The sequence below is a fragment of the Amblyomma maculatum genome, chromosome 11 (genome assembly GCF_055883805.1).
Source record: "Amblyomma maculatum isolate TAMU_Amacu chromosome 11, ASM5588380v1, whole genome shotgun sequence".
Classification (NCBI taxonomy): Eukaryota; Metazoa; Arthropoda; class Arachnida; order Ixodida; family Ixodidae; genus Amblyomma; species Amblyomma maculatum.
In genome coordinates, this window is record NC_139354.1 from 163330809 (window position 1) to 163357004 (window position 26196).

Below are 26196 nucleotides of genomic sequence, written 5' to 3' on the forward strand. Positions count from 1 at the left end.
ACTATCTGCGTCTGCTGTGCTATCTCCCTGATCTCGTCAACTCCCTTAGCTAAACTTTCCACCACTCCTGCAGCGTCACCATTTAGGACATAGTTTAGCCCCGCGGCTACTATTACCATGCTGCGCTCTACGGAATTCTTCAACAACCTATTTTTATTCTCTTTCAGCACTGCCTTCATTGTTCTTCCTGGGAAGGCTCCAACCAACACTCTTATCACCCCTTACACTTTCCAAGATATCTCACTTGCACCTGTTCATGTTAGAATCTCCGGCGATAAGCACCTGGGCCTTCTCTCTCCCTCTCCCAACTGTTGGCTCCTGCTTTCGATGATCTGTGTCCTTATCTCTCGGATTTTCATTCTTCCTTACTTCTTTCTTTTTTTCCAGCTTCTCAGCTGCTTCAAAATAACTCTGACAATTCGGATCCACCTGACCTACTTTGCTTATGCCTTCCATGCCAGTGCTGGCCCCAGCCATGTGGCCCACATTGGAATTCTTCGTCCTCGTTGTTTCCAAGGTTAAAGTCGGCCCCTTTTTTCTCAATTTGAGGAAGCTGTCCAAGACGCTTCTGATTTTCCGCCCTTAACAAACGTACTTCATTTTCTAAATCATCCACACGAGACACTAAACTGCCCCTTTCTTGATCAAATCTATCTAGACGCGCACTCAGTATGCAACACCGACACAAAAAGTTGCTGCCTTCCGCTTCACCCACAGAGTCAAAACGCGTTTCCTTGAGATTAACCTGTGCCTCACACTGAGTACACTTTACCTTCTTTTGATTGCACATCTTAAGCGCTCATCGCCTGAACTATATCTATTACGAATTCTCAGAATATCATCATCATCATCATCAGCCTGATTATACCCACTGCAGGGCGAAGGCCTCTCCCATATTTCTCCACTTAACCCGGTTCTGTGCTAGCTGCATCCACTTGACCCCTGCGAACTTCTTAATCTCATCCGCCCACCTAACTTTCTGCTGCCCCCTGCTACGCTTTCCTTCCCTTGGAATCCAGTTTGTTACCCTCAGCGACCATCGGTTATCCTCTCTTCGCACTACATGTCCTGCCCATGTCCATTTCTTTTTCTTAATTTCTACTAGAATGTCGGTAACTTGAGTTATTTCTCTGACCCACTCTGCACGCTTTCTATATCTTAATGTTACCCCTACCATTTTTCATTCCATAGCCCTCTGGGTTGTCCTCAACTTAAGTAGAACTCTCTTGGTTAGCCTCCACGTTTCAGCCCCATAGGTGAGTACAGGCAAGATGCAACTGTTGTATACTTTCCTTTTGAGCGATACCGGTAAGCTGCTAGTCATAATCTGCGAGTGCTTGCCAAATGCACTCCATCCCAGTCGGATTCTTGTTATTTCCTTTTCATGGTCCGGATCTGCAGTTACTACCTGTCCTAAATAGACATATTCGCCTACTACTTCCAGTATTTTGCTACCTAATGTAAACTGCTGTTCCTTCCCGAGGCTGTTGAACATTACCTTAGTCTTCTGCATATTGATTTTCAAGCCTACCTTTCTACTTTTCCTGTCTAGGTCATCAATCAATATTTGTAGTTCATCCCCCGAGTTGCTTAGCAAGGCAATGTCATCAGCAAATCGCAGATTACTGAGGCATTCTCCATCTACCCTTATCCCTAACTGCTCCCATTCCAAGTCTCTGAATACTTCCTCTAAACAAGCTGTGAATAGTACCGGGGAGATTGTGTCTCCTTGCCTAACACCTTTCTTTATGGGAATTTTGTTACTTTCCTTATGCAGAACTATGGTTGCTGTGCAGCCACTATATATATCTTCCAGCACTTTCACGTACGGCTCGTCTACCCCCTGGTTTCGCAATGCCTGCATCACCGCCGAGGTTTCAACTGAGTCAAATGCATTTTCGTAATCAATGAATGCTATGTATAAGGGCTGGTTATATTCCAAGCATTTTTCTATCACCTGATTGATGGTATGGATATGATCGATAGTAGAGTACCGTTTCCGAAACCCTGCTTGATCCTTTGCTTGATTGCATTCTAAGGTTGTCCTGATTTTATTAGCGATTACCTTAGTAAATACCTTATACGTAACAGACAGTAAGCTGACTGGTCTGTAATTTTTAAGGTCCTTAGAGTCCCCTTTCTTGTGAATGAGGATAATGTTTGCATTCTTCCATGGTTCCGGTACCGTCGATGACACCAGGCACTGCGTATACAGGGTGGACAGTTTTTCTAGCACGAGATCCCCCCCGTCCTTCAGCAAATCTGTAGTTATCTGATCCTCTCCAGCTGATTTCCCCCTTTTCATAGTTTCTAGTGCTTTCTTGACCTCATACTTCGTCACTGGTGGAACGTCTGACTGTTTTTCCCTACCGCCAATCTCATTACGGTCCTGACTACTTTGGCTACTGTAGAGATCTGTGTAGAACTCCTCGACTACTTTGACTATCTTTTCCATATTAGTGATGACGTTGCCCGCCTTGTCCCTTATCGCATACATCTGGTTTTTGCCTATGCCCAATTTCTTCTTTACCGCTTTAAGGCTTCCCCCGTTCTTTACAGCATGCTCAATTTTCTCCATGTTATACTTCCTTATATCGGCCACCTTGCGCTTATTGATTAGCTTTGATATCTCGGCCAATTCGATCTGGTCTGTTGGATTGGAAGCTTTCATACTCTGGCGTTTCTTAATCAAATCGTTCGTCTCCTTAGACAGCTTACCGGTATCCTCTCTAACTATCCTACCGCCTCCTTCTACCGCGCACTCAGTAATGATATCTCTGAAATTATTGTTCCTTGCCTCTAGGGTAATGTCGCCATCCTCAGTTAGAGCTGAATGCCTATTCTGTAGAGAGATCCTGAACTCTTCTGCCCTCCCCCTCACTGCTAATTCAGTCGTGGGTTTCTTTCTTACTAATCTGTTGCGTTCCTTCTTCAGATTTAGGCTAATTCGGGACCTCACCATCCTGTGGTCACTGCATCGCACTTTCCCGATTACCTCTACATCTTGCGTAATAGCGGGGGTTGAACACATTATGAAGTCGATTTCACTTTTAGTCTCTCCGTTAGGACTTTTCCACGTCCATTTCCGGTTCTTCCGTTTGCTGCAGAGGGTATTCATGATTCGTAAGTTACTGCGCTCTGCAAACTCAACTAGTAACTCCCCCTGCTATTCCTAGAGCCAATGCCATAGTCACCTACTGCCTTGTCTCCTGCCTGTTTTTTCCCTACCTTGTCATTGAAGTCACCCATTAGTACAGTATACTGCGTTTTTACTTTTCGCATTGCCGATTCTACATCTTCATAGAAGCTTTCAACTGCCTGGTCATCATAACTTCATGTAGGTGCATAGGCCTGTACAACCTTCAGTTTATACCGCTTATTAAGCCTAATTACGATGCCTGCAACCCTCTCATTAATACTATAGAATTCATCTATATTGCCCGCTATATACTTATTGACAAGGAAACCTACTCCTAGTTGTCGCCTCTCTGGTAAGCCTCGATAACACAGTACATGCCCATCCCTCAGTACAGTATATGCCTCATTCGGCCTCCTAACCTCACTAAGCCCTATGACATCCCATTTCATGCCCTCTAGTTTCTCTAACAGCACTGCTAAGCTAGCTTCACTAGCTAGGGTTCTAGCATTAAACGTTGCCAGGGTCAGTTTCCAATGGCGGCCTGTCCAGCGGAGCCAGGCTTCCTTAGCACCACCTGCTGCGTCACAGGTCTGACCGCCGCCGTGGTCAGTTGTTCCGCAGCCGCTGGTGACTAAGGGCCGGGGTTTTATGGAGCTTATCATAGGAGGTTGCGGCCAATTACTGCACCAGGGTGGCCAATCCTGTTCTGGTGAGGGAGTGCGTTACCGGAGGTGTTTACCGGCATCAGGTAAACACCCCAAACCTGTTTATGCAATTCCATCGACACGCGGATTTTTTTTTTTCATCCGGTGGAGACTTGTGTGGCACCGGGATTTGAATCCCGGTCCTCTTGCATGCGAGGCAGATGTTCTACCGCTATGCCACCACTGCGCTCTCAGAATATACGAATTACCAAAAGAAGACACAAGAAACGACTAGCAAACACGCGTTAAAAACAATTCTGCGAATGCCAATAGCCTAGAAAAAAAGTATTTATCTAAACAAGATAGTTAAAGAATGAAAGCCAAGAAAACCTAGCTGCCAGCACGAAAAAACAGGCCGCTAGGACCAAGAGCTAAAATCTATTCTTTAGGCTGCACCTAACCTACCTTCTTGATGGAACAGCGCAAAACATCGGGACAAGAGACAAGCGCTGACTTACAACTGGTTTTTATTTCGAAGTAACATTGCTTCTTATACCTTCATCACCCTCTCAAAAAGCACATGCGTCGCAACCATATCGTTCTAGCGTCCACAAAAAAGCATAAGACACATAATCGCAGATATTTATAATCACATTTTTAACATGTCAAATTCTTTCTTAGTCAAAGCAACGGACGGTGTGCTGACACAATCGTCGCGCAGACTCGCTATCGAAGCTGCCTCGATTATTTCCCGGACTAGCTGGTCTTTGTGATTAGCCAAAGCTTTGCATTTTTGGAAAACCGGTGCACAACTAGTTGAAGGGCAATCTCTACAATGGATTCCCAGGTTCCTGCAAGCTTGCTCGAAATTATTTTTGTGTTCTAGCAGCCTTTCATTCATGCACCTGCCAGTCTGCCCAATGTACTGTTTACCGCAAGTCACTGGCAACGAATAAACAATGCCTTCGGTGCACTCCACAAAGGGGGTTCGATGCTTTATCGTGCATCCCTGCTTCTTTTTGGTCGGATCGGAGTTGACTCGTCTGCACAGACTTTTGAGTTTATTAGGAGCAGTCATCACTACATTCACGCCAGCTTTTCGACCTATGCCTTTCAGGCGATGGGAAATATTGTGAAGATACGGAATTGCTACTACCGGCCTCCTTTCTTTCTGTTTCTGTGCATCATCTTGCTGCTCGGGCCTAGCCTGCATCAGGTGCTTTTTCACCTGCTTGGCAACAGATACCAGCAAGTGCGAGGGGTAACCCGAGTTGCCAAGCCGTTCCGCCTGGCAACGAAAGCTCACATTCATTTTGTGAACACAGGATTTCCTCAAGGCATTCGTGAAGCACAAGTTCACAATAGCCCTCTTGGTCAGCTTAGAGTGAGCTGATTGGAAGGGCATTGGCGCTTTCTCCGCTCTGGGCTCATAGGCCCAGCAGGCGTGCCCTCTAGTGAACTCAAGTCTCAGGTCTAAAAACCTGAGTGACCCTTGAGCAGGAAGCTCGTGCGTGGTAATAAGTGGCTGCAAAGCCTGCGCAAAACGACCCACCTCCTCCATTACTACTTCTAGCGTATTCGCCCTTTGGCCATCACAAAGAACTAGGTAGTCATCAACGTACCTAAATACCTTTTTAACATTAGTACCTGCAAGGGTTACGTTCAGGACCCTGTCTTTTCGCGCCAAGTACAAATCACTGAGTAGAGGCGCGATGCATGAACCAATGCAAACACCGCGTTTCTGGAGATACACTTTTTCCTCCCAACAGACGTGAGTTGACCTGAGGTACACTGCTAATAGCTCCAGGAACCCTCTAATAGACATTCCGCAGGCATTTTGAAATGCAACAGCACCATGCGTATCTATGCATTCTTCTACAGATACCATCAGCTCGTCATGCGGTATGGAATAATACAAATCTTTTACATCAACTGAGCATGCGGCAAAGGCACTGCTCAAATTGTCAGTTAAAAATCTAGCAATATCGTCCGAAGATTTCACCTGAAATGGGTCGTCAATTGTTAGTAGTTTTAATTTTGCTTGCAAGAAGACACCAAGAATCTTTTGCCACGTCCCTCTCTCAGAAATTATTACCCTCAAAGGCCAGTGTGGTTTGTGAGTTTTTACAGTGAAAAACGCGTCCAAGTTAGACTTCTTGCAAGTTTTTATGCCTCGAAGGAGGTGGTCAAGTTTAAGTTCTTTGCATAGCTTCATAGCAGTTACCTTTGCTTTCCTAACAGCTGATGTCTTGTGCTCGTCAAAAACAGAGCTGATGGTTTCTAACGCCTTAGTTTTGTACAAGTCCTTGGAAATCACAGCAAAGCCCCCCTCTTTGTCAGAGGTCAGCAACGCAAGGGAATTGTCTTTCAAGTACCTTACAGTACGTCCCACTGGGAGATTCCTCTCGCAGAGCTGGTAGCGGCCAATGACGTCGGCTCCGTCTGAAATACACCTCGCACTTTCCGACTCAGGGCTTGCCTTGGCAACGCGCCGCACCATGGCAAGAAGCTCCGGTGTTGTCTTCTTCGGTTGGATGGCAAACTTAGGCCCAAGGCTAAGCACCTCGCGGACCGGTTGTGGCAGAACATCCACACCAAGCGTGTGGATCTTGTTTTCTTGGCTTTGTTCGGTAATGCCTCTTCTCCTTTCAGTGTAGTCAGTGCGCAGCTTTGACAAAATAGAGCGCCACATGAACTCGCTCGTCCTGTCTATAACGCGGCACCAATCCCGCCATTGTCGCCAGTTGGTGGATAGACGCAGGCGAAGGCAGTCCCTGTAGAGTTGGGCTTGATGGTTCCACTCTGATTTAAGAATCTTCAGGCATCTTTGGCCATGGCTCTCAGAAGGAGCATGCCCTCCAAAGAGCGCCAGCACATCTGGTGGTAAAAACTTTTTCCGGATGCAAAACGACATGGTCCGTGCTCGGCACACGGCGTTGACGATGAGGGAAATGAGAGTTTGGAAGTCGAGAGTGGAACACTGAAAAGAGCCCGAGGTACTAGAAATGAAATCAGCCAGGACAGCAGCTTGAGCATGTTGGTTATTCATTCTTGATGGAACAGCGCAAAACATCGGGACAAGAGACAAGCGCTGACTTACAACTGGTTTTTATTTCGAAGAAACATTGCTTCTTATACCTTCATCACCCTCTCAAAAAGCACATGCGTCGCAACCATATCGTTCAAGCGTCCACAAAAAAGCATAAGACACATAATCGCAGATATTTATAATCACATTTTTAACATGTCAAATTCTTTCTTAGTCAAAGCAACGGACGGTGTGCTGACACAATCGTCGCGCAGACTCGCTATCGAAGCTGCCTCGATTATTTCCCGGACTAGCTGGTCTTTGTGATTTGCCAAAGCTTTGCATTTTTGGAAAACCGGTGCACAACTAGTTGAAGGGCAATCTCTACAATGGATTCCCAGGTTCCTGCAAGCTTGCTCGAAATTATTTTTGTGTTCTAGCAGCCTTTCATTCATGCACCTGCCAGTCTGCCCAATGTACTGTTTACCGCAAGTCACTGGCAACGAATAAACAATGCCTTCGGTGCACTCCACAAAGGGGGTTCGATGCTTTATCGTGCATCCCTGCTTCTTTTTGGTCGGATCGGAGTTGACTCGTCTGCACAGACTTTTGAGTTTATTAGGAGCAGTCATCACTACATTCACGCCAGCTTTTCGACCTATGCCTTTCAGGCGATGGGAAATATTGTGAAGATACGGAATTGCTACTACCGGCCTCCTTTCTTTCTGTTTCTGTGCATCATCTTGCTGCTCGGGCCTAGCCTGCATCAGGTGCTTTTTCACCTGCTTGGCAACAGATACCAGCAAGTGCGAGGGGCAGTTGTCTGAGCATTGCAGAACCTGCAAATGTCTGCCACGGCTTAATGAGATAAAGATTCTTGGCAGGGGCAGTAGTGCCAATGCACGTGAGATTTTGGAAGCGTTTTTTATAAATAACGATAGTAACTGCGTTAGTGATGCGTCAGTCATCCTGTACAGAAATGAATTAGCCTTTTTGAAAATGGCATTTAGGGTATGAAAATTAGGCACGTGTGACATGACCTCTTGGGCCGCACGCTGCACGCATGAGTTGATTTTCAATCGCGAGGCCCAGGGTCAACTGAATGTTACTTGCTTTGACGACCTGTCTGAGGTGATAAAGTAATCAGTTTTATTTTACATTGTCTAACGTTTTGGATTTGACTGCCTTGCTTCGTGTAGATGACACGGCCATTGCTACGAGTGACTGACTGCTATTGATACAGGTTGTTCGTTAACTTTTGCCCTGTTCGTTCTTGTTGTTAAGTGTTTGTTTGTTTGTTTTTTACTTCTTTTGCTTCGCATACATGACTCTGCTTTTGCTACGAGCGATTGACTGCCTTTGCTTCACATACCTGACTCTGTTTCCTTTGACTGCTTTTGCTTCGAGTACTTGACTCTGCCTTGCTACGATTGACTGACTGCGTTTGCTAAGGTTCTTATCAGTTATTTTTCGTTAACCTTGTTTCTAAGGTGTTTAGTCATACGTGCTGAGCCATGTCATTCATGAATTCAGATGGCGGAGGGGTGGAAAGCGATTGAGCTATGAACGCTTGAGTGGCCGAGAGTATAAATTTGTTCCCCCTTTCCTTCAATAAAGAGTTGGTAGTTTGCGCTCGTCCCGTGCTACGTGTTCCTCTTACTTTTGTGTCGTGTTTGTTGCGCAATTTCACCATGACTACAGAAGGCTTTGCAATGTCTGTTAAATATGGCTCTCTGTCCTGCAGTGAAAAATGCAAGTGTTAAGTTGTACACATGGCACCTCAAGGCTGCCTTCCCACATGACGTTGCTGTTCTGTTTTATTTAATCTTGAAGTGTCAGTGCAACTTTTTAAACATGCATATATGTTTTCTGTGTATTAGAGAGCACTCAGTAAGATGCCAGAAGGCAACAAATACATCGGATCAGGCTTTTTTGGCCAGATAGGCAACGGGAACAACTCAGATGGAGACTACTCACACAGTTTATTCAAAGAATCTGCCAAAGTTGTGGTTAGGAAGATTCATCATTTTATGAAAGCAATTCTAAACTTTTCCTCCTATTTACATCTTTAATACTTCATTTTATTCTTGGATGCTTCAAAGGAAGATTCTTCCAAATGGATCATAGCATCAGTAGCAATGATAAAAAGAACATGCAGCTGCTACCAACCAAAATAGAAGCAAAACAGCGGTGAATTGGAACAAACTTCTCACAGAGCAAACTCTTCGTTCAGCTGCACCCATAACAGAGGATCATCTGCTCTTGAGCTGCTCGCCTACTTTCTGAAAAACTTCTCAGATAACTTTTTTATGACCTAGTGCCCTTCACCATTTGTACGTTGCAAAGAGATGGAATCACGCCAAGTGCCACAGCAGAAGAAATCAGTTTTAATTGCCATTATGATAGGGCAAGTTTTGAAATTTCTTCGGATCCAAATGTATTGACAAGACACAAGAATACCGAGTATTGACTATGTAATGACATCCAAACAATTTTTCAAGCTTCAAGCGGCACTACATGTCAGTGAGTCGATGCTCTGCATAGTCCACTCGTGAACAAGCTTCTGAAAGTGGCACCAGTAATTGATGATAAAAATGTAAACTGCGTGAAAAACAGGACAATAGGCGAAGGAACACAAACACGACAACACGGGTGCAGGGGTTTGTGTTCACAGGGGTTTGTGTGTTCCTTCGCCTATTGTCCCGTTTTCCGCGCAGTTTACATTTTTATCTGCAATGAACCAACTCGCCCGCAAAAATATTCTACTGCAGTAATTGATGCTGTCAGAAGTAGATGTCCTGACTTAGAACCCCTCGTGGAACATTGTATTCGCATAAATAAGCAAAACCCAGAAGGGATTAAATCTTTGTCAGCTACTCTGGGTTCAATGGCAACAGCTACTGGCCCCTTCGCTTGAACACCAACTTCCCACAAAGCTGCCAAAACACTGATTATATTTCGAAGTCTCGAGTTTTCTGTCACAAATGCATTTTCCTCTGCCTAAGGTCACAAACATTTCCTGCTGTGAATTTCACACCAAAAATTCTAGAATAGCAGCTTGGGCATGTTGGTTATGCATCTTGAGGATAACAGCGCGGAACACAGGACGGGAGCACAAGATTAGAGGACGACACAACGAGCGCTGACTTTCAACAACGTTTATTTTGGAACACCCTCAGCTTCTTATACCCTAACGCCACAGACGCGTACAGATGACTTGCACATATTAGCAAAGTTAAAAAAACAAAAGAAAAACATAATATTAGATAAATAAATACACGTTCCACATAACCTTTTCTTGCATACAGCGTGGTGCACTCTCTGAACACTCATGGAGACGATTGCACATTCAGCAGTTCGATTTCTTTTTGTGTTAACAGCAGGGACGGTTTGCTTACACATCGTTCCTGCAGTCTAGCTATCTCAGCGGCTTCAATTATCTCCCGAACCAGCGCCTCATTATGTTTTACTAGAACTTTACATTGTGTGAATTGCACGCAGCAAGTTTTTGACGCGCAGTCTCTTACATGGATCCCCAAATGCCTGCTTTTTTGTTCGACATTGTTTTTGTGTTCTTTCAGCCTGTCATTTGTGCACCTTCCAGTCTGTCTTACGTATTCCTTCCCACACTTCAAGGGTATGGAATAAACAACGCCTTCCGCGCACTCCACAAATCGACTCTGGTGGTTTGTTACGCACCCCTTCTGCCTTTGCGATCCATCAGCGTGTGGCCATACCGTATGTGTACAACATTTCCCATCGCTTAAAAAAGATCGGTCGTAGAGCAGGCGTTAATGTTGTGCTTACTGCTCCTGAAAAATTGAAAAGCCTCTGCCGACGTGTAAACGCTGATGGATCGCAAAGGCAGAAGGGGTGCGTAACAAACCACCAGAGTCGATTTGTGGAGTGCGCGGAAGGCGTTGTTTATTCCATACCCTTGAAGTGTGGGAAGGAATACGTAGGACAGACTGGAAGGTGCACAAATGACAGGCTGAAAGAACACAAAAACAACGTCGAACAAAAAAGCAGGCATTTGGGGATCCATGTAAGAGACTGCGCGTCAAAAACTTGCTGCGTGCAATTCACACAATGTTAAGTTCTAGCAAAACATAATGAGGCGCTGGTTCGGGAGATAATTGAAGCCGCTGAGATAGCTAGACTGCAGGAACGATGTGTAAGCAAACCGTCCCTGCTGTTAACACAAAAAGAAATCGAACTGCTGAATGTGCAATCGTCTCCATGAGTGTTCAGAGAGTGCACCACGCTGTATGCAAGAAAAGGTTATGTGGAACGTGTATTTATTTATCTAATATTATGTTTTTCTTTTGTTTTTTTAACTTTGCTAATATGTGCAAGTCATCTGTACGCGTCTGTGGCGTTAGGGTATAAGAAGCTGAGGGTGTTCCAAAATAAGCGTTGTTGAAAGTCAGCGCTCGTTGTGTCGTCCTCTAATCTTGTGCTCCCGTCCTGTGTTCCGCGCTGTTATCCTCAAGACCAAAAATTCGCAGCCATCGAAGCAGCCAAGCTAAGATTGAGTATTTCCCTAAAGTTAAGACTGACTGAAACTAGTTGTTTGTTGTGTTGGTGGTCATTGACAGCCTTTTGAGGCCATTCCGCATCTTGTGTACACAGCACAGAAACTTTTGTTGCCTCATAAACATGTTCTTATTGATTTTATTCAGTTTGGGTCACCATTAGAGACATTTAGAAGAATCGGAATTTTGCTTTGCATTTTTCCTAATTCGCACCTTAAGGGGATATATCTCATGGGTCATAATTCTCAACATCGTTATTCAGCTTGTTCTGCCTCAAATCACTGCAGATCATTTCGTCCACTGCATTGCCGACGACACAATGAAAGGCCAGTCTTCTCCAAAAATGCTTGAGCCATCACCCATCACTGCACACAAACTCGACCCTGAAGACCTCTGGCGCTGCATAGTTACAAACACAACACACACACACAAGAGACTACAGCAAGACGTTCACATCGATAATTCGCTCACTACCAACTGGCTGTTATTTGTGATACGAAGAAGAGAACATGACAAAAAAGATGTAAGGGGTGCAATAAGAAGAAAACAGAAAATTCAGGAAAAATATAAAGAAAAATTTTGAAGGAAAAATAAAACAAAAATAATGGCAAATTGCGTTTATCTTCTTGTCATAGCGTCTGAACAAAGCAATATCACTTCCTGCTGAGCGCCACAGACGGAACACTCACGCATTCCCCTTCTTGACCCGAAATCATCTTAAATGCTTCGATAATCTGTCTTTTCAAAATGTCTTTTGCCCAAGCCAGCACCTTGGTTTCCGTGAACCTTGCTACACAATGTTTACTCCTCGCGTCCTGTTGAGCGTCTTCTGTTCGACGCGAGCAATGGTTCACCAGGTTTCCTGGAGCCGGCAATGCTGCACACGCATTTCTGTATTCTCTTAACCTCTCATTGAGGCTTCGGCCTGTCTGCCCCACATATTCCTTCCCACATGTCAAGGGAACCTTGTACTAACACCTTCGCGGCAGTTGACAAAGCGCTCCCTATGCAGCAAGCCACATCCTTCCTTGGGCTCACTCGTTCTCTCACCTTCCTGGACAGACTCTTTAGCTTGTTCGGCGCAGATAGCACGACCCTAATTTGAAATCTGCTCATCATCTTCTTAAGACGATCATCATCATCATCATCATCAGCCTGACTATACCCACTGCAGGGCGAAGGCCTCTCCCATATTTCTCCACTTAACCCGGTTCTGTGCTAGCTGCATCCACTTGACCCCTGCAAACTTCTTAATCTCATCCACCCACCTAACTTTCTGCCGACCCCTGCTACGCTTTCCTTCCCTTGGAATCCAGTTTGTTACCCTAAGCGACCATCGGTTATCCTTTCTTCGCACTACATGTCCTGCCCATGTCCATTTCTTCTTCTTAATTTCCACTAGAATGTCGGTAACTTGAGTTATTTCTCTGACCCACTCTGCACGCTTCCTATCTCTTAATGTTACCCCTACCATTTTTCGTTCCATAGCCCTCTGGGTTGTCCTCAACTTAAGTAGAACTCTCTTGGTTAGCCTCCACGTTTCAGCGCCATATGTGAGTACAGGTAAGATTCAACTGTTATATACTTTCCTCTTTAGCGATACCGGTAAGCTGCTAGACATAATCTGCGAGTGCTTGTCAAATGCGCTCCATCCCAATCTTATTCTTCTTGTTATTTCCTTTTCATGGTCCGGATCTGCGGTTACTACCTGTCCTAAGTAGACATATTCGCCTACTACTTCCAGTGCTTCCCTACCTAACGTAAACTGCTGTTCCTTAACCGAAGCTGTTGAACATTACCTTAGTCTTCTGCATATTGATTTTCAAGCCTACCTTTCTACTTTTGCTCTCTAGGTCATCAATCATTTTTTGCAGTTCATCCCCCGAGTTGCTTAGCAAGGCAATGTCATCAGCAAATCGCAGATTACTAAGGTATTCTCCATCTACCCTTATACCTAACTGCTCCCATTCCAAGTCTCTGAATACTTCCTCTAAGCAAGCTGTGAATGGTACTAGGGAGGTCGTGTCTCCTTAACAGCCTTCTTTAATGGAATTTTGTTACTTTCTTTATGCAGAGCTGTGGTTGCTGTGCAGCCACTATATATATCTTCCAGCACTTTCACGTACGGCTCGTCTACCCCCTGATTTCGCAATGCCTGCATCACCGCCGAGGTTTCTACTGAGTCAAATGCTTTTTCGTAATCAATGAATGCTATGTATAAGGGCTGGTTATATTCCGAGCATTTTTCTATCACCTGATTGATGGTATGGATATGATCGATAGTAGAGTACCGTTTCCGAAACCCTGCTTGATCCTTTGCTTGATTGAAGTCTAAGGTTGTCCTGATTCTATTAGCGATTACCTTAGTAAATATCTTATACGTAACAGACAGTAAGCTGATTGGTCTGTAATTTTTTAAGGTCCTTAGAGTCCCCTTTCTTATGAATGAGGATAATGTTTGCATTCTTCCATGGTTCCGGTACCGTCGATGACACCAGGCACTGCGTATACAAGGTGGCCAGTTTTTCTAACACGATATCTCCCCCGTCCTTCAGCAAACTCGCTTAAGACGATATAAGATGCCATATACGTAGGGCACGACAACAACTTGTCTTCTCTTTTCACTCTCTTTACGCGATCTTGCTCGGGGTCACATATTCTTTAAAAAGCTTTCAGCCGCAGAGATCAAAATGCTATTCAGATATCCACTTTTATTTAACCTCTCAATCTGTACGTTGACACTCTCGATCATGAATTGCGGACAGGATTTGATCAATGCCTGCCATAAACACGAGACAGCGAGCCCCCTCTTGATCAACTTTTTATGACCGGAGTAGTAAGGAAGAAGGCCTTTTGCCCCTCGTGTGATATAAAACCAACACGTATGACCTTTGTGGAGCACAAGTCTTATAACCAAGTACTGGATCTCTGCATTCTCTGGTAGCTCAAACGTTCACTCAAGCCGTGGATGTGCATTAGGGAATAGTGCTACAATGCTCTCAACTTTGCTCTTTGTGTATTCTCCTTACGGCAGGCAAACCAAAAACTCATCTACATATTGGAATGCCTTGGCAACTCTAGCCTCCTTCATCTGAAGTGTCCTATGACCCTTGGCAAAGAATAGGTCACTCAATATAGGAGCAATTGAAGATTCTATGTAAGTTCCAGAACATCATCATTATCATCATCATCAGCCTGATTATACCCACTGCAGGGCGAAGGCCTCTCCCATATTTCTCCACTTAACCCGGTTCTGTGCTAGTTGCATCCACTTGACCCCTGCGAACTTCTTAATCTCATCCGCCCACCTAACTTTCTGCCGCCCCCTGCGGCAGAAAGTTCCAGAACAATTCCTTCAAATTCAACATACAAGGATCGGAGGTATAGCTTCAACAGACCTATAAAGCGGTCAGTGCTCATTCTGCTTTCATTTTGAAACTTCACTGCACCGTAGGCTCCATTTGCTTCTCCGAGGATGGCCATACGCTGGAATTTTATAAAACACATCTTTCCTGTCAACAGAGAAACACCTGATAGGTGCAGCCCGTTGAAGAAACTCAATCAGCTCATCTGAATTCCTCACCAACAGCGGGTCTTCTACTGGGAGACAATTCATGTATTCATGTAAGAGCAGCAAACTCGACTTTCAGTGAAAGTGCGATTCCTTCTGCTTTTGTGTTCATCTTTTTTTGCATTGATTCTGTGGGAAACCAAACAAACAACCTGCACTGTTCATCTTAGCTGAGGGCTCATTTTAAAATGAGTGTACTGTAATTGACATCACGTCAGTGAGAAAGAAAGGAATGGTCTGATGGCAGTGAAGGAAGAACAGTCTGCTGCAGGCAAATATATGTGCACATATCCCCTGTGAACATATCCCACTGTCAAGAGATGGACATGCCTGTGGACCCAGAAAGGTCTCCAGATCCTGCACTGGACTTGTATTTGGTGTAAGGTGAAAATATTGTGGTGGTGTTGTCTGTAGATGTTGGACAGTAAGTAGGTGATCAGTGAGGAACTCTGGTGCAGGGCCCCTGTTCCCTGAACCAGCAGGCCCTGGCACACAGCCGTTTGTGGGATGCAGTGGGCGGCTTCCTCTTCCTTTTTGCACACATGCAGGACAAGCTGTCAAAGGTGAGACTGTTCTGCCCCATGCTCACAGTGCGAAAAACACGTCATCTGTGTTTAGAAGGGGCACATTGACTGCTTGTTTGTTGAAACTGTTCCTGTCGCTGTTTCTCTGGTTAACATTATTTCCAGAACTCCAGCCAGCTTGATCTTCTGAAGGAGCTGTTGCAGCTGCAGCAGGAGATGGTCATCATGATGCTCAGTATGCTAGAAGGTGAGCGCAGTTTTTTTTTTGCTTCTCTTCACAGCTTTGCTGATGTACTGCAGGGGTGGAAGTGCTGCTCCATCCTGCTCCAAAACACAATATTGCCCCAAAACTGCTCCAAATGCTCGTCTACCTCGACGTTTTGCCATCACATTTTGCAATTTTTATGGCATAGTGGACCATTATGGTATTGCCTACAAAAAATGTGACCCAATCTGATATGCTCGCAAGTAAATTTCAAACGAGACAAGTGTTGGGGGGAATTGTGAAAAAAATGCTTTGTTCACATCACTTTCTCCCAGCCTTTCGAATCACTGGTGGTGAGGGAAATTTGAGCAGCGTGTGAAGCATGTACCGCAAACAACTAAGATCTATTTGGAACTTGTCCTGCATGGGGTGTTTCTGCTGTGAAACTAAGCAGCCAGGTAAGTACTTAATCATAGAGCTTCTTTGTCAACAAATGCCAATAAAGGCATATTTTATGCCTTATGGGGGGACGTCACAAAGGAGCCAGTCACTAGAAATGTTCTCTATAGTGTTGTTCACCCACGAGGGCCTATCGCAAAAACTTGTTAAAATTAAGGAAGCCCAAGTGTAGCTCAAATGATAATGTGAGGAGCCATGCACTGACAAAAGACAGTCAAGTAAAGAATGTGAAGGAAGAAAAAAATAGGCTATCCCTTCAGTGCTGCCTACCCTCCCTGAAATTTAGGCTTAGGATAAAAAAAAGGATATACACAAGGTAGCAAAAATATGCTGCTCATCAATAAACTCCAAATCAGTGGTGGTACTTGAGCGCCTGAAAGTGGTAGGTACCTCCTTTGACTCTTGTCAGATTTCCGGTTATAAAGTGTAGTAGCAAAGTTGGCTGCTAGTCTGTTCCAAATTGTTGCTCCTGTCAATATATATATATATATATATATATATATATATATATATATATATATTGTATATATTTTGTATATATTTTGTATATTTTGTAATTGGAGAATCAGGCTTTATTACAGACCTGAAGCCTTGGTCGCACACTGCAGCCAAACACACTCCGCGATGACGATGGGTATATACAAGAGGGAGCAGGATGAAGATGAAGCAGCCCGTTCAGCAGTGTGGAAGATGAAGCGCCACACAGTGCTCACACTATTTTGGTTGTTTGTCCCATCTTGTTAGAGATGCATATGTAGTCAGCAGAGCAGTGAGCTAAAGACGAATCAAAATGAATTTCCACCCCTAATACTGTCAAGTGAGAGAATGTTTCCCACAATTGAGTGAGAGATGGTGGCCCAGTTGTTGAAGTCCTTTATTGGCTGACTACCTTAGTCTTCTTTTATTTAGTGCTAAGAGTGTTTAAATTTACATCTCGATGGTGTTCTAATTTTATTGACTATCTTCTTTCCGCACTGGAGCATGGTTGGTAAATCCGTAGTTGTTGTAGCTTATTGTTCATGTAAAAATGGCTGCCTGGGCTGGCATTAAGGACCTCAGTTTATGCAGCCTTTACTGGGTTAGGAAAATGTCTTGTGAGTGTTGGGCAAGAAGGTGTGCAAATAAATCCTCTGTGTGCAGGCAATGTGATGAATGGTACCATCGGAAAACAGATGGTGGACACGCTCGTGGAATCGGCATCAAACGTTGAGGTAAGGGTGCAATGTTCACTGTTTTCTAAGAATGCTAGTAAACATTCTCTTAAGTACATTCACTGTCATAAGTTTCTTGAAAATAGCTTTTACAAAACAGTTTAGCTCCTTCCTTGAAATTTGATTGCTCAGTTTAAATATAGTATGAAGTAAGATTAACCAGCCAAGAAGACGCACACAGGAAAAATCGACACAGAAAGAAAGAGGCTGGACTACCAACTGATTTATTAATGCATGCAATGCACCAACTAGCCCAACAATGTGTTTTACTAAATATAGTATGTTCACATTTGGGATCCGTATACAGTAGCGCCTCCTGAATGCGACCCCTGCTATTACAGACGACTAAACCAGGGACCAAACGTTTTCAACAAGCTTAAGCGTCTTCAATGAGAAAACTTGCTGTCCGTACATTGAACAAGGGTTAAATCATCATCATCAGCCTGACTATACCCATTGCAGGGTGAAGGCCTCTCCCATATTTCTCCACTTAACCTGATTTTGTGCTAGCTGCATCCTGCGAACTTCTTAGCCTCATCCGCCCACCTAACTTTCTGCCACCCCCTGCTATGCTTTCCTTCCCTTGGAATCCAGTTTGTTACCCTAAACGACCATCAGTTATCCTCTCCTCGCACTACGTGTCCTGCCCACGCCAATTTCTTCTTCTTGACTTCCATTAAAATATCAGTAACCTGAGTTATTTCTCTGACCCACTCTGCATGCTTCCTATCTCTTATTGTTACCCCTAACATTTTTCGTTCCATAGCCCTCTGCGTGGTCCTCAGCTTAAGTAGAACTCTCTTTGTTAGCCTCCACGTTTCAGCCCCATAAGTGAGTGCAGGTAAGATGCAACTGTTGGGTACTTTCCTCTTTAGCGATACCGGTAAGCTGCCAGTCATAATCTGCGAGTGCTTGCCAAATGGACTCCGTCAGTCTTATTTTCCTTGTTATTTCCTTTTCATCGTCTGGATCTGCGGCTACTACCTGTCCTAAGTAGACATATTCATCTGCTACTTCCAGTACCTCGCTACCTAGCGTAAACTGCTGTTCCTTCCCGAAGCTGTTGAACATTACCTTAGTCTTCTGCATATTGATTTTCAAGCCTACCTTTCTACTTTTCCTTTCTAGGTCATCAATCATTTATTGCAGTTCATCCCCCTAGTTGCTTAGCAAGGCAATGTCATCAGCAAATCGCAGATTACTGAAGTATTCTCCATCTACCCTTATGCCTAACTGCTCCCATTCCAAGTCTCTGAATACTTCCTCTAAGCAAGCTGTGAATAGTACTAGGGAGGTCGTGTCTCCTTGCCTAACAGCCTTCTTTAATGGAATTTTGTTACTTTCTTTATGCAGAGCTATGGTTGCTGTGCAGCCAGTATATATATCTTCCAGGACTTTCACGTACGGCTCGTCTACCCCCTGATTTCGCAATGCCTGCATCACCGCCGAGGTTTCTACTGAGTCAAATGCTTTTTCGTAATCAATGAATGCTATGTATAAGGGCTGGTTATATTCCGAGCATTTTTCTATCACCTGGTTGATGGTACGGGTATGATCAATAGTAGAGTACCGTTTCCGAAAACCTGCGGGGCGGGCGTCATGATCGCAGCAGCTGACCGCATGCTTTCGTTGATTCATGCATGCAAGGATAAACGACTCCCGCAAAAAAAAAAAAAATTCCTGCTGCTTTTTAACGTCCGAACAGCATAACGATAAGAAAGGATGACTCGCAAAAAGAAAAACAAAGAGAGAGCTGCCGCTTCTTAACGTCCGCAGGCACCATAGCCACCTCAGCCGCCGCACGCGGAAGGTTCGCAACACACGCTGGAGAAAGCGTCGACGCCTGTCTGAAAACGGGCTGAGCTGGCTTGGCGCATGCGTAGCGCGTGCTGAAGGAGAGAGATAGCTTGGCGAAAGGATGGGCACACCCATGCACATGGCGCGGAAAACAATAACTGCAGATGCGTGCGCCTTTGGGGAATGGGCGCGGCACTGCCCAGACCAGCCGTCGTCGAACTGTCCCCTCTCATTCCTTCCGCACGTGGCTTGAAAACGGCTCGCGGCAAATGGCCAAGGGTGATGCGATCGTCTTTGGGGAAGGCACATTTTCCAGTGCGTGGTGCAGAGTTCGATATATCGAACGACCGGTGAAATTAAGTTAGATATATGACGCGGCTTTCCTATACTTTTGCATGGGATTTTCAAGGGATATGTCGTGAGTTCGATATAACCAAAATTCAATATATTCAGGTTCGATATAACCGGGTTCGACTGTATCGCATTTCATACCCCATAGTTCCTTTAACAGCACTGCTTAACTAGCCTCACCTAGCTATAGGGTTCTAGCGTTAAACGTTGCCAAGGGCAGTTTCCAATATGGCAGCCTTTCCAGCGTTCCCCTATAGCCCTCACCAAAACAGCGTACCCCTGTTTTGGTGAGGGAGTGCATTGCCAGAGGTGCTCACCGGCATAGGGTCGCACCCCAAACCTGTTTATACAATGCCATTACACACGGATTTAAAAAAAAAATATATCTTATCTGGTGATGTTCTACCGCCACACCACCGCTTTTTTTTTTTCTGGCATGGTATTTATTATACAGTAATGGTTATGTACACAGACTATTTACAATTCATTCAGCCATTGCTGAGATGCACAACAGAAGACAACTTTTTAAAAGGCAGGCAAAAATAAGCACCGTGTCACCAGCGGAAACCAGTCAGGTTGAAAGTCATTTTCATCATAAGTGTTCTTCAGTTGCAGCATCATTCTGCTGCACCAGGGTTAAATAAGTAGAGCCTATTAAGGCCCACACATGTCTGTCTCATTGATATGGAGAGTTATGAGTACAAACCTCTACGGCCCCAGCCAGATGTCTCATGTTCTGCATTTCAAGTGCAAGACACTGGAAAAGCACAGTGAAGTATTGCAAATTACTAAGTGCTTTCCCTTTTATGTTGTCGGGTTATGACTATTTTCCACATTTGCTGTGAGGAAAACTGTGCAGCTTGTTCCACGCAGAAAGCAGTTTGCAGCTAAAAGATTTTGCTGCCGTTTGTGTGATGTGAAGAGTAGGAAATGCCCATCCTTGGGACATGTCAAGCGTCAAGTAGACCACGTAAAGTTCCATCATATTGTTTTAGACGTAGTAGTTACCAGGAGAGAGGGCTAGCTGTAGCTCTCAAAATTATGTCCAATTACAACTTCAGTGTGCATAAAAGCAGTTCTTGGTTATAACGTGCTTATCTAAAATGTTTTTCTTCACTACTCGTTACTAAGAACAATAGACAGTTTTGTCAAACAAAACTAGCACAGGGATGTGAAAGGGCGAGCGTTAACTTCCAGCAGTTTATTGTGGGGTTGTAAATATATGTTGCGATACATTGCAATTTCAATAGTTTCTTAGGTAATCTAGTTCCTTTTGAGATACTAGTCCAACAGACGATTCCGCAATGCACGTGTCACCTAAGCTATCAATGGCTTCTGCATCAATGATTTCTCTCGTAAATTTGCTAGGGTTCTTAGATATGACATTGCATGCTTCAATGATTGGTACAGTCTTCACAGTTTCTAAAGTGTACATCAAGAAAACCACCTCTCCTTTCTTTTACATTAAAACAATGCTCATGAAGGCATTTGTTCACGCCCCTTCTACTTTTACTTGTATATTTCTTTCCGCATGTCAATGGTATGCTGTACACAGTTAGTTCCATACATTAAATGAACTTGGATACATGCTTCGTGGTACACCCACCATTTTTTGCTGGGCCAGGTCTCATCAACTTGCAGAGTTTCTGCAGCTTTTCAGGAGCTTAAAAATTTACTTTTACATTAACCTGTTGTCCAATCTTTTTCAAGCAATGGGGTAAGCCGTGAATGGGTGGAATGGTAGCAACTTTTTGTTTATTTACTGAAAGAGGATGTGGGATCTGCTTCAGAAGGATTTCGGCAATACCTGCAAGGACATGCATATGAAACCTGGCATCAGTTAATCTCTGTACTTGTTCAACAAAACTTGCAGCCATTAGCTTAGGGCAGGGCTTTTTTTATGGCATTGGAGAGGCATAACTTTGTAAGTAGACATATTCACCTACTACTTCGCTACCTAACGTAAACTGCGGTTCCTTCTGAGAGTTTTGAACAATGTTGATTTTCAAGCTTACCTTTCTGCGTTTCGAGTCTGAGTCATCAATCATTCTTTGCAGTTCATCCCCTGAGTTAATTGCAAAAATGATTGATGACCTAGATAAGATAAGTAGAAAGGTAGGCTTGAAAATTAATATGCAGCAGGCTAAGGTAATGCTAAAAACCCTCAGGAAGGAACAGCAGTTTACGTTAGGAGCAGAGTACTGGAAGTAGTAGGTGAATATGTCTACCTAGGACAGGTAGTAACCGCAGATCCGGACCATGAAAAAGAAATAACAAGGAGAATAAGACAGACGGAGCCCATTTGGCAAGTACTCGCAGAGTAGTACTAGCAGCCTATCGCTCAAGAGGAAAGTATGTAATAGTTGCATCTTACCTGTGGCTGAAACGTGGAGGCTAATGAAAAGGGTTGTGCTTAAGTTGAGGACAACACAGTCGGCTATGGAACTAAAAATGGCAGGGGTAACGTTAAGAGATAGAAAATGTGCAGATTGGGTTCGGAGAAATAACTAAAAAAAAACTGGATTCCAAAGTGTAGTGGAGGGCAGCAGAAAGTTAGGTGGGCAGATGAGGTTAAGAGGTTTGCAGTGGACAAGTGGATTCAGCTAGCAAAGAACTGGGTTAATTGGAGGAATTTATTAGAGGACTGCTTCCTGCAGTAGGTACAGCCCGGCTGATTAAAAAAAAAAGAACTTTGCAATTCTCCTCTTGACAAGTGTGGAGAGTGCAGAATCATACCGGAGCAGAGGCTTTGTTAAGTATCTCATATTTCCAGTAAGTCCGATCGTCCTGGAATAAAAGGTTCATATGAAAGGGGACTCTAAGGACCTTAAAAATTACAGACCAATCAGCTTACTGCTTACTGTCTGTTATGTATAAAGTATTTACTAAGGTAATCGCTAATAGAATCAGGACAACCTTAGACTGCAATCAAGCAAAGGATCAAGCAGGTTTTCGGAAACGGTACTATACTATCGATTATATCCATACCATCAACCAGGTGATAGAAAAACGCTCGGAATACAACCAGCCCTTATACATAGCAATCATTGATTACGAAAAGCATTTGACTCAGTTGAAACCTCGTCGGTGATGCAGGCATTGCAATATCAGGGGGCAGACGAGTCGTACGTGAAAGTGCTTGAAGATATATATAGTGGCTGCACAGCAACCATAGTTCTGCCTAAAAAAAGTAACATAATTCTCATGAAGAAAGGCATCAGGCAAGGCGACACGATCTCCCCAGTACTATTCACAGCTTGCTTAGAGGAAGTATTCAGAGATTTGGAATGGGAGCAGTTAGGGATAAGGGTAGATGGAGAATACCTCAGTAATCTGTGATTTGCTGATTACATTGCTTTGTTAAGTAACTCGGGGGGATGAACTGCAAATAATGATTGATGACCTAGACAGGAAAAGTAGAAAGGTAGGCTTAAAAATCAATATGCAGAAGACTAAGGTAATGTTCAACAGCTTCGGGAAGGAACAGCAGTTTACGTTAGGTAGGGAAGCACTGGAAGTAGTAGGCGAATATGTCTACCTAGGACAGGTAGTAACCTCAGAATCCGGACTATGAAAAGGAAATAACAAGAAGAATAAGATTGGGATGGAGCGCATTTGGCAAGCACTCGCAGATTATGACTAGCAGCTTACTGGTATCGCTCAAGAGGAAAGTATACAACAGTTGCATCTTACCTGTACTCACCTATGGGGCTGAAACGTGGAGGCTAGCCAAGAGGGTTCTACTTAAGTTGAGGACAACCCAGAGGGCTATGGAACCAAAAATGGCAGTGGTAACATTAAGAGATAGAAAGCGTGCAGAGTGGGTCAGAGAAATAACTCAAGTTACCGACATTCTAGTGGAAATCAAAAAGAAATGGGCATGGGCAGGACATGCAGTGCGAAGAGAGGATAACCGATGGTCGCTTAGGGTAACAATTACTGGATTCCAAGGGAAGGAAAGCGTAGTTCGGGGCGGCAGAAAGTTAAGTGGGCGGATGAGCTTAAGAAGTTCGCAGGGGTCAAGTGGATGCAGCTAGCGCAAAACCTGGTTAATTGGAGAAATATGGGAGAGGCCTTCGCTCTGCAGTGGGTATAGTCCGGCTGATGATGATGATCAGGAGCAGTTGTTGGGCCAGTTGGTGTTTCCAGTGATCCATAACTACAGCATAAAATATGGGACAAAGATGAAGGAGGGACACCACACAGCATCTTTTTTGCTCTAGTTATGAATCATTGATATCAAGGAACCGGATACTGTACCCCGATGACAACTCATGAGTAATAACTAGAGGCGAGACAGTATCTGAGGGACAGTATCTGGTTCTAGGATGATCGGATTTACTGGAATTATGAGCCACATGCCAACAAGCCACTGCTTCCATACGATTCTGCATTCTCCAAACTTATCAAAAGGGGAATTGCAAAGTTATGCCTCTCCAATGCCATAAAAAAAGTACTGCCCTCAGCTAATGGCTGCAAGTTTTGTTGAACAAGTACAGCGGCTAACTGATGCCAGGTTTCCTATGCATGTTCTTGCAAGTATTGCCGAAATCCTTCTGAAGCAGATCTGTTTCCCGCTAGATGTCCCACCTCCTCTTTCAGTAAATAAGCAAAAAGTTGCTATCATTCCATCTATTCACGATGTTCAAAGTCGATTTTCAACCTCCTGAAAAGCTGCAGGAAATCTGCAAGTTGATGAGACCTGGCCCAGCGAAAAAGGGTGGGTGTACCACGAAGCACGTATCCAAAACGATGTATATGCATTGCATATGACGCGTATTGCGTTTGTAAGCTTGTCCTTTCTGGCGATGTTGAAACAAATCCCGGACCACCCATGGGTGAATCCAGTACTCAGGACCTACTCAAGCAGTTATTGACAGGACAAAATAAACTTGCAGAAGATGTAGCGGCTCTTCGAATTCAGCAGACTAATATGGAAGCACTGATAACTGACTTCCGCTCAAAGCTTGTTGAATTGGAAACCCGATCAAATGAAAAAATAGAAGCACTCCAACAAACAGTATCTTGGCTTCAAACTAAAGTTAATGACCTCGAGGACAGAAGTACGAGGTCCAATCTAATTGTTTTTGGTGTAACAGAAGATGAAGCTGACGAAACTGACTCTGTTCTGAAAGAAAAGATTTGCTTTGAGATCTCACAGAAACTGGGCGTCGCGTGCACCTCAGTTGGTAGAATCCACAGGCTTGGAATGTCCGGCGAGCAGAGGCCAGTAATTGTATGTTTTCAAGATTATAACGAAAAACAAGAAATCCTGAAAAATGCTCGTAAACTTAAGGGTTCAAATGTATCCATCCAGAATGATTACTCGAAGAACACGCTTAGGATTCGAAAACCGCTGTGGGACAGCGCCAAGCTTGAAAAGGATCAAAAAAGGAAAGTTACACTAATAAACGATAAACTACGAGTTGATGGGGTGTTCTACAAGTGGGATGAAAATAAAAATTGCAGAGTCAGACTACCTGATAGTAAGAAAAAGCAGACAGAAACACCATGACTTCCGCCACCCAATATGAAGACATTGAAAGTATTAAACATAAATGCCCGCAGTATCTCAAATAAAAGTGACCAGTTGGAAGCTATCATTTTAGGTTATGATCCTCATATAGTCGCTATCACCGAGACATGGCTACGCGAAGATATAGACGACGCGGACGTGTTTCCGCCCTCATATCAGGTATTTCGCCGAGACAGATCCTCAAGGGGTGGGGGTGTGGCGGTTCTGGTTCAAAACACTATCAAAGCTTTTCCTGTCCAGCAAATTGATAGCCACGAAAGCGTTTCCTTGAAACTCTTTTGTTGGGGCACTTCTTTGTTATTGTTTGCTGTCTATCGCGCACCTGATTCTCCGCCGCAGTTTCTAAAAGATTTGGCTGACCATATGAATAATTTTCGTCATGACAAGATGCTTCTGGTGGGTGACTTCAACCTGCCAGAAATAAACTGGAATTGCATTTTTCCCGATCCGAGCTTAGGAGTGCAGTGTGGGCATTTGTGTGATATTATGTTTATCCATGACATGCAACAAGTGGTTAAAGAGCCCACTCGTGTCCAGGAAACCTGTCACTCTGTGCTTGACCTCATTTTTGCAAGTAGGTCACTTGATCAGTATTCTGTCTTTATTGAACAAGGCATTTCGGATCACAACATGGTTTATTTTTCCTGTCCCTTATAATTACCTTCCTGCTTGCCTCCCCCAAAACTCATTTCTATTAAAGATTTCTCTCGCGCCCAGGATGAAAGTGTGCTAGATCACCTAAACTTCGAAATTGACAGCTTTCATGGAACTAACGTTCCTGATTTGTGGAATAAATTCAAGGACGTGTGCAGGTACTGCCTTGATACATTCATTCCAGATAAAATAAAGAAAACTGGCAAAAAATTGCCCTGGATTACTCGAGAAATCTTGCATTTAACTAGAAAAATTAAGCGGTTAAGACGAGGGACCACCTGTCGTAGCATTATTCAAGCTAAGCAATCAGAACTTAATAAGGCCATTGGGGAATCCAAAGAGTACTATTTCAAGCATACCTTGCCGAATTTTATTCGATCTGCACCACATAAATTCTGGAAAACTTTATGTAAAAAGAAAAAATCAATTGATCAAATAATGCATGACGGAGTGGTCCTCGTCGAAAAAACATCCATTGCAGAGAAATTTAATTGCCATTTTCATAGTGTGTTTTCTGAGCATTCTACATATGAGCACTATGT

At 44.0% G+C, this 26196-nt stretch overlaps 1 protein-coding gene across 1 annotated transcript in view; it reads left to right on the forward strand.

The window, feature by feature from the left end:
* RyR (Ryanodine receptor) overlaps positions 1 to 26196 on the forward strand; it is a 1181579-nt gene that overhangs the window by 972016 nt on the left and 183367 nt on the right. Inside the window, exons 100-102 of the mRNA XM_084584752.1 lie at positions 15376 to 15480; positions 15607 to 15688; positions 17246 to 17316. Of these exons, the coding sequence (XP_084440878.1) occupies positions 15376 to 15480; positions 15607 to 15688; positions 17246 to 17316 (258 nt within the window). The remainder of the gene's footprint in view (positions 1 to 15375; positions 15481 to 15606; positions 15689 to 17245; positions 17317 to 26196) is intronic.